The 12,520-nt window shown below is 40.4% G+C and overlaps 1 protein-coding gene across 1 annotated transcript; it reads right to left on the bottom strand.

The window, feature by feature from the left end:
- Positions 1–1,650: 1,650 nt before the first annotated feature.
- Positions 1,651–12,048, bottom strand: serpine2 (serpin peptidase inhibitor, clade E (nexin, plasminogen activator inhibitor type 1), member 2). The gene is made up of 9 exons (XM_083913509.1): positions 11,836–12,048; positions 9,921–10,197; positions 8,556–8,783; positions 7,242–7,439; positions 4,638–4,836; positions 4,457–4,554; positions 3,476–3,562; positions 3,248–3,331; positions 1,651–2,314 (listed from the first exon to the last, which is right to left on the bottom strand). The coding sequence occupies exons 2-9, from the start codon at positions 10,183–10,185 to the stop codon at positions 2,277–2,279; spliced, it is 1,197 nt and encodes a 398-aa protein (XP_083769635.1). The 5' UTR covers positions 10,186–10,197; positions 11,836–12,048; the 3' UTR covers positions 1,651–2,276.
- Between the last annotated feature and the right edge of the window lie 472 nt (positions 12,049–12,520).

Here is a 12,520-nt window from a genome sequence, read left to right as displayed (position 1 = left end):
TGTTTTTTTTAAATAAGAGTTTTTAGTGTAGAATTAGCATGAATTGTAGCCGCAGCGCGTCAATGCTAACTTGCTAGCATTGCACTTTAAATAGTTTAACAAAATGATCTTAAAAAATAACAAAACATAAGAAATTAATAACAATACAAATGTAGAGCTCAGATATTTGAATGTGTAAAAATACTCAGTTACAGGTCAAAAATTCAAAAATTCAAAATCTTACTCAAGTGCAAAAGTATCAGCATAAAATGTGTGGATTTTTATTTATTTTTTATTATTATTTACATTTTTTATGGTTTAACATAACATAACATAACACAAGACTTAGACATAAAACAAGACAAACACAACAATAACAGTGCATACGTCGGGGGAGCACAAATCAATTACATTTCATAAAGGTATTCGTTTATTTCTTGATGAGAAATAATAAAAAAAAAAAAAATCAAAGTTTCATTCTTCAGAAGGAAGAAATGAGGGGGGAGGAAAATACAGAGCCTAATGCTTTCCTTTTTTATTATTTTTTATTGTCTTTTCTCGACATTTTCCCGAACAGAAGTGCATAAATTGTTTAGACCATTATCCCTGCAGCATCGTTATCAGATCTATAAAATCCTTTAGCCAGTGATTTCAACAAAAACAGTTTGGTTTCACATGATGGTGGCTTATCTGTGTGCTTGATATGTGGTGAGAATTAGCGAACAACCACAATTTTAGGACGGGTAGTAATAGGTATAAAATTTCAACAGTAACTATAAACTTTTATGAGCTGTGGCATCAAATATGTTTTGAAGAAGAAGAATTCCTTTATTTGTCCCGCAATGGGGAAATTCAATTTTCACTCTTATTAATTTTCATGTTACACACACAGGCCCGAAATACACACACATGCACACACAGGACCTATATACATGCAACTAATGGAGAGATGTTAGAGCGAGGGGCCAGGCACCCCGAGCAGTTGGGGGTTCGGCACCTCGGCAGTGCCCAGGAGATGAACTGGCACCTCTCCAACCACCAGTCCACGCTCCATTTATGGTCCACACAGGGACTCAAACCGGCGACCCTCCAGTTCCCAGCCAAGTCACCTATGGACTGAGCTACTGCTGCTCCAGACAAATGTTATCTGCTGGAAGAGGCGGCAAAATGGCTCTTTTGATAGTAAAGGTTGCTCTAGACCAAAATCATTTAAAATCAAATTTGAAAGAAAACAGTTGAGGTGGTTCAGGATCATCTAGTAAGGATGAACCCTGGGCGCCTCCCTAGGGAGGTGTTCCAGGCACGTCCAGCTGGGAGGAGGCCTCGGGGAAGACCCAGGACCAGGTGGAGAGATTAGATCTCCACACTGGCCTGGGAACGCCTCAGGATCCCCCACTTAGAGCTGGTTAATGTGGCCCGGGAGAGGGAAGTTTGGGGTCCCCTGCTAGAGCTGCTGCCCCAGCGACCCGACCCCGGATAAGCAGATGAAATGAGATGAGATGAGAAAACACCATGGTTGTAGTTGAACAGTTGCTAAATGAAGCTTGAATGAATTGTTCTGAAGCACTGTCACTGATCTCTGTAGGTGAGCGCGTTATAATTGAAAATGCAAACACAGAACAGAAAACACAAACATTCCCATGTACGTAAAATAAGACAAAATCCTTGATGTTATAAATATGTGTATTTTATTTGATCAAATATGACGCAAGTATGAGAACAGCAGACCTCCTCAGTGAGGGAAACAATCATTGTAAAGTAGCTGAATGCGAGGCGCTCGAGTTGTTATGAACATCGCCGTAACTTAGGAGTGAAACTTAGAAGGGACTGGAGTGACGTGACTCGAGGCGGTGACATGATAAATAAACTGATGATCCTACTCCAGAGTTGAGAAAATACACAACTGACATTCAAAGTCTTTTAAAAATGTAAGAAATTCAAAAATAGTATACAAAAAATTAAAAAAAACAGCCTGAAAATTTTAGTCTGCAAAACATTTTTTCCATAAAGCACGTTACGCGTTACAGCAAGATGGGTAACGTAAAAAGCAATATTTAAAACAAATAACATCCACACTGTACATAAGTCTACAGCAAAGTGTGTGTGTGTGTGTGTGTGTGTGTGTGTGTGTGTGTGTGTGTGTGTGTGTGTGTGTGTGTGTGTGTGTGTGTGTGTGTGTGTGTGTGTGTGTGTGTGTGTGTGTGTGTGTGTGTGTGTGTGTGTGTGTGTCTCAGTGTAGAGGCATTTTCCATGCTGGCCTGTGATGTTGATCCGAGGTGGGGCAGTGACGGCTGGGCTCAAGGCTGGTTGATCTGGCCCATAAACAGAACGGTACCTGGGACAGAGACAAATCATAGTCAAGCTACAGTTTCTTTGTTTGTTCCTTTTTTAGAAGTTTAGTTTAATTCCAACTCGAAGAAATTGTCTGTGATGTAAAGCCCAAAGCTCACTATCATTGCAGTGCTGTACGTGTAAAAATAGATATCACTTTATTTAGTTGTACTGTAACTTACCTCAGTAGGAAATGCTGCTACACTTCACTGTACTTTACTGTCTCTTAGTTCTGAGGGAAATGCTGCTACCCTTTTAACACTGTTATCACTTATCGCTCCTTCTCACTTATTTAGTTTGTACTTATTTTATTTCAACATGCTGCTAAACTGCACGCTGTGTATTGTTGTGTATTGTATAAACCTACTTTTAACCACAATGTCCCTTGCACTCTGTCACATTAGTAATTGTTTGATTTATCTGGTGTTAGCTTTATTTTGATTTGATTTATGTTATTATGCTGATTGTTACTCTGATCCTTTCCCACCTTTGTATTGAAACTGTTGCACAATAATTTCCCTGGGGATAAATAAAGCTTCTTGAATCTTGAATCTTGAATAATAACAATGTCCTGTCAGCCTGTGCGTTGTCTTCTTGCCATTGATAACTATCAATAAAGATGAGTTTAAATGCAGTTAGAGCTGGTTAATGTGGCCCGGGAAAGGGAAGTTTGGGGTCCCCTGCTAAAGCTGCTGCCCACGCAACTCGACCCCGGATAAGAGGCTGAAGATGAGATGAGATGAAATATTTGTGGCTGCCTCCATTTTTTAGTACTCAGTGTACATCTTCAATGTTTGATTTTGACTTTGACGTTTTAGATTACAAATTGCCATGTAATCTGTATTTGGTAAGTGACTACATTTCAAAGTAATCTGACCCAACTCTGACTATAGTGAAGTTCAAAAATGTAAACCCAGATGGAAATAGAGGGCCGTACCTGTCGGGTTATGTCTGATGAGGAAGAGGAAAGGTCTGTCCACTGTAACCCAAGGTGGAGAGGACCGAGCCAGCAAAATGGCAGCTAAACACAAAAGTAAACATGTCAGAAACTCTAATCATACACAGTATGTTAATGTTCAGTATGTTATACAATACAGTCTCATTAACTGAGCATACAGCTTTGTGTTTTTGGCTCCGAGGCAAGGCTAACTGAACAAATACTCACTAGTGGCAGCTGCTGCTTTTGTCCCGTCTTCATTTACCACAATTTTGGCTTTCTGGAGCGCCTTTGATACATGCACCGGCTCAGCGCCTGAGGAAACAATAGCTGTTAATTTTCCCTTTAGACTTATTCAGTCACTGCTGTCTGTCCTCCTTCAGCAACATGCAATACCTTCACTGCAAGTCCTAATCAGCTGCAATTTTGAACTAAACCCCGTAGAGAATCTCTGGAAAATCGTCGGCAATACAGTAATGTCTAAGAAAACCCACTACAGCTACTGAACTGTGGAAGCCTTTTAAGTGCTACATTGTCTGTCAGTGAGTGGTCATACGCTAATTTAGGAATGGGATTCATTTGGCACGACAGTTATCATTTTGTTTTAATGAAAACTCCACTCCCGGCATGGTGTTCATAACGGGTGAAGTAGCTTTTAAAGTGACAAATTTTCTCTTTTAAACAGCTGCTTCACGTGATTTCCAAAAGTAAATGATAAATAGTTATAAATAAATATTTAAAGACACAAATAATAAACTTTAAAGTGTAAAGAACATAATCAGATGTGGTGGTAAAATGTGCCTGGTTGATTAATTATTGAGTAAATAAGTCAAAGAAAGTATTAAATGACTGTTACATTACATCACATGATGGCACTCGGGCAAATACCCACACCTGTCTGTCTGTTTTGGATTCTGGAGTAATCCTATGAACTCATTTGCACTTTAAACCACATGATGGCACTAGAGCATTACATTTGGAGCTCTTGTGGTTTCATCACTCAGGGAGGCGGCGAGGGAAAGAAAGAGAGCAGCCAGAGACTCTGTTTTTTTCACACCGGACAGCTAAGACACAATTCTTGCTTCTTAGTGTCTCTGGCATTTAACAGCCAACAACGCTCGCCTTCCTCTCATCCCAATAAACCGATTGTAAATACTTTGAGGCAGTGCGTCACTTTTTTGGGTTTGGGCTGGCTGTGCTTTCACTCACTGATGTGTCTGAAGTCAGCTTTGTCCTGACTGAACATGTCTGTTATTCCCAGCGCTGAAAGGGGGGCTTCCAAATCTACCTCAGCATCCGCAGTAAACCTACAGACGTAAAACAGTGTTACTGTCACATTCAGTCAGACACACAAGTTGCTTGAGCTGTTGCGTGAGTATGTGTGTCTTACTTGGGGATGAGAAGGCGGACTTTTCTCATGTGCATCAGTTTGGTCCAACTCTGCACTGTGGCTGTGCTGATGTGAGGGATAACACGGGACAGGGGCGTGTCCTCTTCAGAGGGCAGAACTATCATCATGCTGATAGTGTTGCCGTGGTAGGGAAGCTCAATCACCTTGTATTTCAGTCCCTGAGGTGTGGTGGCTATGCCTGGCAGCAGCAGAAGAAGAAGAAGAGGAGAGGTTATGGGTTAATTGTTTCATTTAACCAGGACACCCTTTTCTTTGTCTCTCTACTCCGACCAGATGGGCCATTGCAGCCGTTTCTTTTTTATTTTGTATAAACAAACTAGAAACGGAAAATGCATCATTTCCTGACAAACACATTCTTCCTCAAAAAATGACCTACTACCAGACAGCAGATGTTTATCATAGCAAATGCAAAAAGGCCACCTTGAACAGGTTTTTAGTTTCAGCAAGGAGAGCTGACTTTTAAAATAGCACTTTTTATGGTAATAAAGAGTTCTTTTAGACCTCTACTCAGCCCTCCAAGATGCATTATAGAGAGCTTTTCTCTCCATTCAGATATACATTTTTTGAAAACAGGGGCAGTGCAGATTAATTAACATTTACATGTAAATGTGCAAGATTATAGCCAACTAACTTACTTCAATCTCTAGTCCCTTTGGCAGGTTGATGTTAAATAAACAAGGTAAACACACCACAACACAATCAATCAATCAATAAGAAGAAAAAAAACAAACTTTAAAATAAGAAAATTATCAATATAAGAACACAATACGAGGTGATCGCTAAGTCCTAAAGTATTAAACCGTAAGTGCTGCCATAGATTGCATATCAGCCAATGTTAATATTGCTCAAAGTTGCCATTCAACGTGCTGGACAGTGAGGGTGTTTTACCTTTCTTAATAACACATTTCCATCTAGTAGTAAAGCACTTAGTTGCAAAATAAGAATAACAAACAAACACTTTAACTGAGACGTGAGAGTTTGCCAAAGAAAGCAGCCTCATGCCACAAACATCTGTTCAACTGTGCCTGCACAGAGTTTCACACTTTATATGGCCATTAAACTAAAATCATGGCACATGAAGTTCTGGAGTAAATCCCATTATAGCCATAAGAAATAACTGTATCAAGCCACAGCCGAGTGATTTGGGGCTGCAACAAACTCTTTATGACCGAGGTGTGGTACTTTAGGGACAGGAACCCAATCGACTTGTCAGACTATTTACACAACACACAGCCGGACACTGAGGAAAGACGTGATCTGTGCCTCGCAGCTGAACGCAGCCTTAGTTTAACTGCGGCGCTGCATCAGAATCTGCCCACGGCATTCTGACAGCTCTTCTAAATATAGACGACTGACTAGTGTGTCGTTTAATTTCACACAGGACTACATAATGCCCTACGGATGTGGCATGTCTAGGCCTGCGTTTCCTTACAACTCGACACAAGCTGATCCATGAGTCAGAAAACTGGCAACGGCTGCGATTGCATCAGAAAAACAAACTAAATAGAAACTACGTAATCGTTAAAATCTACAGTCCAACGATTTAAACTGCAGCGTCTGATTGTCCATTTGTGCGGAGAGCTCCATTTGGTGCAGTTTGGATCAGACATGCAGTGGCTGCTCAAAGATATATAAACCAACTTAATGTTGAGTTAAAAAGGCACAGTGTGGGTGTTTTTAACCAACTAAACAATAAAGGATAAGTCATATGTAAAGAACTGACTCTGCAAATGTTTAATATAGAATTAAATGCAAAAGTAACTTTTATTTGTTCCCAGGAAACTCCTTTAAAAGTTATTGTCTGGCACTCATTCTGTACTACTATATAAAAAAAACCCACTAATCCATGACTTAACACGCCTCAACAATCTACCCACCAACACAGCATGTCTACAATAGAGGAGAGACTTCTTATAATTAGTGGTGAAATTAGCTGAAGGCTATTATAGAGTTCCTCCTCTTGTATTTATCACATTATTATTATTAGTGTCATTTTACTTGACTTTTCTCATTTGGCTATAATCACCGATAACAATGATTTTTCTGATCCGTCCAATTAACGTAAACCAATCTGAATATTGTAACCAGGGCTGCAGCTGATTTTGTCCATTAACCTGTTGAGTGTTTTCTCGATTAATCTATTGGTTGTTTGGTCTCTAAAAAGTCAGAAAATGGTGATCAGTGTTTCCCCAAGGCCCAAAATGATGTCCTTGAATGTCTTGTTTTGTCCACAACTCAAAAGATATTCAGTTTTCATAGAGGAGTGAAGTTAAGAATCTGGGAATCAGACAATTTGGACTTTAATTTTCTTTAAAAACATTACTCAAAATGATTAATCAACTCATTGTTGCAGCTCTAACTGCAACTATCTAAGTCAGAACCTTACCTTCATGACACTAAGTATCTGTAAGTGTCATTTAGTGGTGAAATGTAATAAAGAACATCTCGTAAGCATCATCATGATGCGTCTAAACCACTGGCTGTGTGTGTGTGTGTGTGTGTGTGAGCAACTCGATGATATGATTACTGAATAACTGCTCTAATTAGAAATATTGAAAAACCCTTGCACACATCGCAGCTCACCGATGCTGAAGACGGACAGCTGGGACATCATTGGTACTTTATATACATTTCCGTCGCCCCCGGTGAAGGGCCTCATCTTGGTGTTCTCGGGCTGGAAGCGAGACTTCCACAAGCCTTTGAAGTAGATTGAGTTGACAGCGACCAGACGGGTCAGAGCCGAGTCCAGCATGTCTGCTTTGATCAAGCTGGGGATGTGACCTGGATAAATATGCAACACGGGAACATTATTCAATCAGAAATCTTTGATGATGAAGAAAAAAGAAAAAACACGTCATCTCTTTCATCTTCCCTTCAGCACAGATGAGGAAGTAAAAACACGCATTATCATATGAGGAAACACCAGTCTACGCAGTTCAGTTCAGTGTGAGCACGTTGAATATGTGATGTATAAACACACTTGCAGGTAAGTATACAGGGGCCTAAACACCCCTCAGACAGCTTGAAAGGGTTGGTATTGGTATAGGGTAAATGGTAAATGGTGAATGGACTTGTAGTATATAGTGCTTTTCTAGTCTTCTGACTACTCAAGGCACTTCCACAGTGTTTGTCACATTCACCCATTCACATAGACATTCACACTGATGGCAGTGGACATCTACAGACCATCAAATCTAATCCTCCACACCACATTTACACACCCATGCGCAGCACAAGGAGCAATTCGGGGTTCAGTGTCTTGCCCAAGGACACTTTGACATGTGGACCGGGGGATAGCACGGCCGATCTCTCGAATGGAGGACGACTCACATAAGTACAAAAAATGTACATATTGCCATATTATGTTTTGTGGTACTGTACTGATTTTTAATTAAGCTTCTGCAGGACCACGGGAGATTTCAGCTGGCATTGCGGCCTTTAAGAGGCTGTAGTGGGCTCCGTTGTAAAGCGAATAGTACGAAGCTGGATAACCAAAGCAATGCATTGATAAAACTGACATGGCCATTTTCAAAAGGGTCCCTTGACCTCTGACCTCAAGACAGCTGAATAAAAATGGGTTTTGTGGTTGCCCATGAGTCTCCCTTTTACAAACATGCCAACTTTATCGTAATCCAGACAGTTTTGGGCAGAAACATGCAGTTTTTCTAATGTAGTACAAATGTTTTTTGCTCCTAATTCATAATATAATAAAGAATCTCTTGGTTGCAGTTTTATTATCTGAAAACACAGAAAATGTACATACTCTAAAATAAGCTAACGGTCTACAACTTTACAACGACAAAAAAGTCATAACTGTGTGAAATGACATGCTCACACCTCCCTTTACTATGGCGATGAGGAACGTATCCAGCTGCTGCCTTCATCCATGACTCCTACCTTTGGTCTTGTTGTTGACCCATTCGTTGATTTCATCCGCTGCCCCCTGCGGGTTGCTGAAGTCCAGGCTCCTGCTCTCACATTGGAAGTTGGCTTTGTTGGCGGACACAAAGGCCGCCTCCATGGGGAAGCCCTCCTGGCTGAACATGGCGTTGGCAATCAGCACGACGTCCTGGTTGGACTTAGCTGTCAAGGTCTTGTGCAGCTTCTTCAACATCCTATACGGGCCTGTGCAGAGTGCAAATCAATTATTACTCAGGGTTGAACAAAAATATTTGAAGGCTCATCTGACTGCAGTTTGTGTAGAGGGCTAATCTACAAAATTATATCTGCCTCGCCCACAAAGCCCTCCATAACCAGGTCTCTTCCTACCTCACTGACCTGCTCCACCGCCCCTCCGTGACCTGCGCTCATCGGACACAAACCTCCTCTCCCTACCTCACAGGAGCAAGCACCGTACCCCCCTCACCGACCAGCACACCTTCAAACTTCAATTGCCTTTAACCTCCAATAATTCCCTGTTTCATTTGATTTTTTTCCGCTTCACATGTTTCTAAATGTGCCTGCTTTTATATGTAGAATCTTTATTAAAAAGCTATATTACAAAAATAATAATAATAATACACCCACGGGACATTTTGAGGGGTAGAGAATTCAAGTATATATTCTAAATAATATTTTACAGTATTTATTTTTATTTTGACGGGTTTAACAATGACTTTCTGTCACGTTCTGTTTACATTGTACCAGCCAATAGTGGCCAGCATTGCAGGTTGCCAGAGTTGTCTGTTGTTGGGTGCAGCTACTGTAGGCTGGCACTGGGTGAAATGGCGTTTGCCAATCCTGCAGCTGCTCTGGAGCCTCAGTGAATGTGGCGTTATTTGTCCCAGCAGCTGAGTGACCCGAGACGGGCAAAAACAAGAGTCAATATAGGCCAAGCATTCACTCCATGGACTAAGATAAAGGAGTGTTTACTTAGCTGTAACGGCTAATGCTAACTGTCAGTCAATCTCCTCTGCAATCCTTGTTTTTACGGTGTGATTTGTCGGAGGGGACGGGTTCAAACAGACTCAAACAAACTCCGGTCTACTGTAGGCTACTGGGCCGGGTCTGACAAACCTGGCAACCCAAGTGCTGGAATAATTTTTTGTTGTTGCAGCTACGATCTTGAGACACTAGATGGCGGTGTTCTGCTCAGTCTCCATACTCAGCCTTTAAATTGTTTTACCATAGCTTACTTGTTCCTAATGTACTTGTTTTTAACGCGTTGGTTTCTTATTGTATTTTGTAAAGTATCTTTGCGTACCTTGAAAAGCGCTTTACAAATTAAATGTATTATTATTACATCTGGCAGAGAGTCCTTACCGTTTTTCTTGTAACGGAGACCACTGAGGACCTGTTTCCGGGTCTCTCCGTGGGCTCCTGGTAGCAACATCCCAAGGACAGAAGCTACACCATGGGGAGAAAGCACCACGTTTTCCAGAGGCTTGGATTGGACTACTTGCTGAAACACCTGTATGCCCAGATCTGAGCCCCGTTCACCGTAGGAGGGAGACTGGGAAAGCACACCCTTATGGCCAAACAAGGTCACCAGTGCATACAGGCACAACAACGAGAGGTGCTTCATCATCAACTCCAGCACCTGGTAAAAAAACACATATGGACACATTTTGGTGCAACAACCACGGCAGTCTCATCTGTAGCATGTATTATTTACATCTGATCATTATCATCAATATTCCATCATCATTATGAGACCAACCATCTGAACAACATCCACCTACAACAACAACAGGCATTCCTTAAAATGATCCCCAAGAAAGTTGGATATCCCTTTCATATGACTCATCATGGGTAACTACAATGATCACATGCCCCTTCGCTTGTCCTTAGGCAACATAACAGTTTACCCAGGGCTGCAGGATCTGACTAATTCTTACTCACACACACAGTCTAAATATTAGGACAACTACCTACAGGAACAATGCTCTTCCTTCACTTTAATTATAGCCTAAATCAAATTATGTCTGACCATTTTAGGGGAAATGATTCAGGCTGCTGCACCCAAACTCCCTGAAGCAGAATAGCCACAAGAGCCAGCCAAAAAGGAAACGTATCACATCTCTTTGATTTATTATACGTGCTAGCTGATAATCATGGTTTATTTTTCCGCAGTTTCAGTGTAAGCTGTGCACAAGTTTATGTTGTGTATTGGTCAAAATAGCCATCAGGGTTTATTTTGCTGGTTAGTTCTCAAGAAACCTCTGGAAAAGGCAGTAAAATAATAACTGATAACTGATAATCGTGGTTTATTTTCCCACAGTTTCAGTGTAATCTGTGCACAAGTTGATGTTTCGTATTGGTCAGAATAGCCATCAGGGTTTATTTGCTGGTTAGTTCTCAAAAACCTCTGGAAAAGGCAGTAAAATAATAACTGATAACTGATAATCATGGTTTATTTTCCCACAGTTTTAGTGTAAGCTGTGCACAAGTTGATGTTTCGTATTGGTCAAAATAGCCATCAGGGTTTATTTGCAGGTTAAATTCTCAAAAACCTCTGGAAAAGGCAGTAAAATAATAGCTGATAACTGATAATCGCGGTTTATTTTTCCACAGTTTCAGTGTTAGTTGTGCACAAGTTTAAGTTTCGTATTGGTCAAAATAGCCATCAGGGTTTATTTGCTGGTTAGTTCTCAAAAAACCTCTGAAAAAGGCAGTAAAATATGCATTTTATGCGTTTCTTTCTAATACTTATACTAATAATTTATATTATATTATATATATTTCTAATACTGTCAAATTATAAACATTTTCTTAAAATATATATATGATAAAAAAGTTTAATATTTATGATGATAATTTGAGACTCCTGGATAGTTTGTGTTCACCAAAAACAAATAAAATAAATGAAACAAATGACAAAAAAGCAATCAATGTGAGCACCATGCTTCTCATACATTAATGCACCTAACATCAGCCCTGCAGCAGGGACTGTCTGGATGTGAAGCGCACAATAACTACTGTAATAAAAGTCACGTTAACGCAACTTAAACTTACACAAATAACATATATTTGTGGTAGGTTTGAGTTGGGTGGTGTCAAACAAACCCCACCTTACTTAAATGTTTATTTCTTTATTTGTTTAAACGTGTATGGTGCAACTTCTGACCCAACACAGTTAAGCTAGGTAATGTTTTAACCCCTGAACGTGTTACAATAGCAACATTAGCTGAATATACTTTAAATTAGTGTTAAAAAAAACGACGGTCCTTTAACTCACCTATCACGAGGTGACGTCTCTTCGCAGGTGAAACTGGTGAGTTAACCGTTACTTATTCCGCTTTTTCGACCGAGAAAAAACGAGAAAATCCGCGATTTAAATGAAAAACGACTCCGTCTTTATATTCCCGTGAAAATGAGACTTACTACTGAGCTCACCGTTGATTCAAGAGAGGACTTTAATGGTCTGAACCCCGCCTTCAAACCAAACAACCGAGCACGAAGCGAGCGGTTGCGTTGCGAGTCAAGCTAACTGACAGAAGGCGAGCTTCCGGTAGACTTTCAAAATAAATCTAAATTAGTTCCCGCGTTGACGCTGTGGTGCAGTTCTGGAGTTGATACCTGAAATGACTACAAAGAGACCAAAAGTACTACAATAAGATGCAAAACAGCAGCCAAAACACCATAAAGAGACTTACAAAGACTATGAAAAGGGGCAAAAGCCATAGAGAGACACAAAATGAACAAATGAACACAAATACACACAAAAGTAGGCAATATAACCAGAGATGCTAAACTACAAAACAACTACTAAGAGACATAAAATGATCACAGACACAAAACTAGACAGAGGCAAAACATGACTACAAATAGACACAAAACAACCATAAAGAGACACAGAATGACCAGAGACAAATGACCACAAAGATGCCTACAAAGAGAGACAAAACAACTACCAAGAGACG

This window comes from Echiichthys vipera, assembly GCF_963691815.1.
Source record: "Echiichthys vipera genome assembly, chromosome: 5".
NCBI lineage: Eukaryota > Metazoa > Chordata > Actinopteri > Perciformes > Trachinidae > Echiichthys > Echiichthys vipera.
Note: the sequence above shows the minus strand (reverse complement) of the source record. Positions and strands in the feature narration are given on the sequence as shown.

Excerpts from the sequence above, each read along its gene's own strand:
- serpine2 (XM_083913509.1), bottom strand. The coding sequence starts at position 10,185 with ATGATGAAGCACCTCTCGTTGTTGTGCCTGTATGCACTGGTGACCTTG. Across the intron at positions 4,837-7,241 it reads GCTGTCCGTCTTCAGCATCG|GCATAGCCACCACACCTCAG; the intron begins GTGAGCTGCGAT and ends TGCTGCTGCCAG. Across the intron at positions 4,555-4,637 it reads GTCCGCCTTCTCATCCCCAA|GTTTACTGCGGATGCTGAGG; the intron begins GTAAGACACACA and ends TTACGTCTGTAG.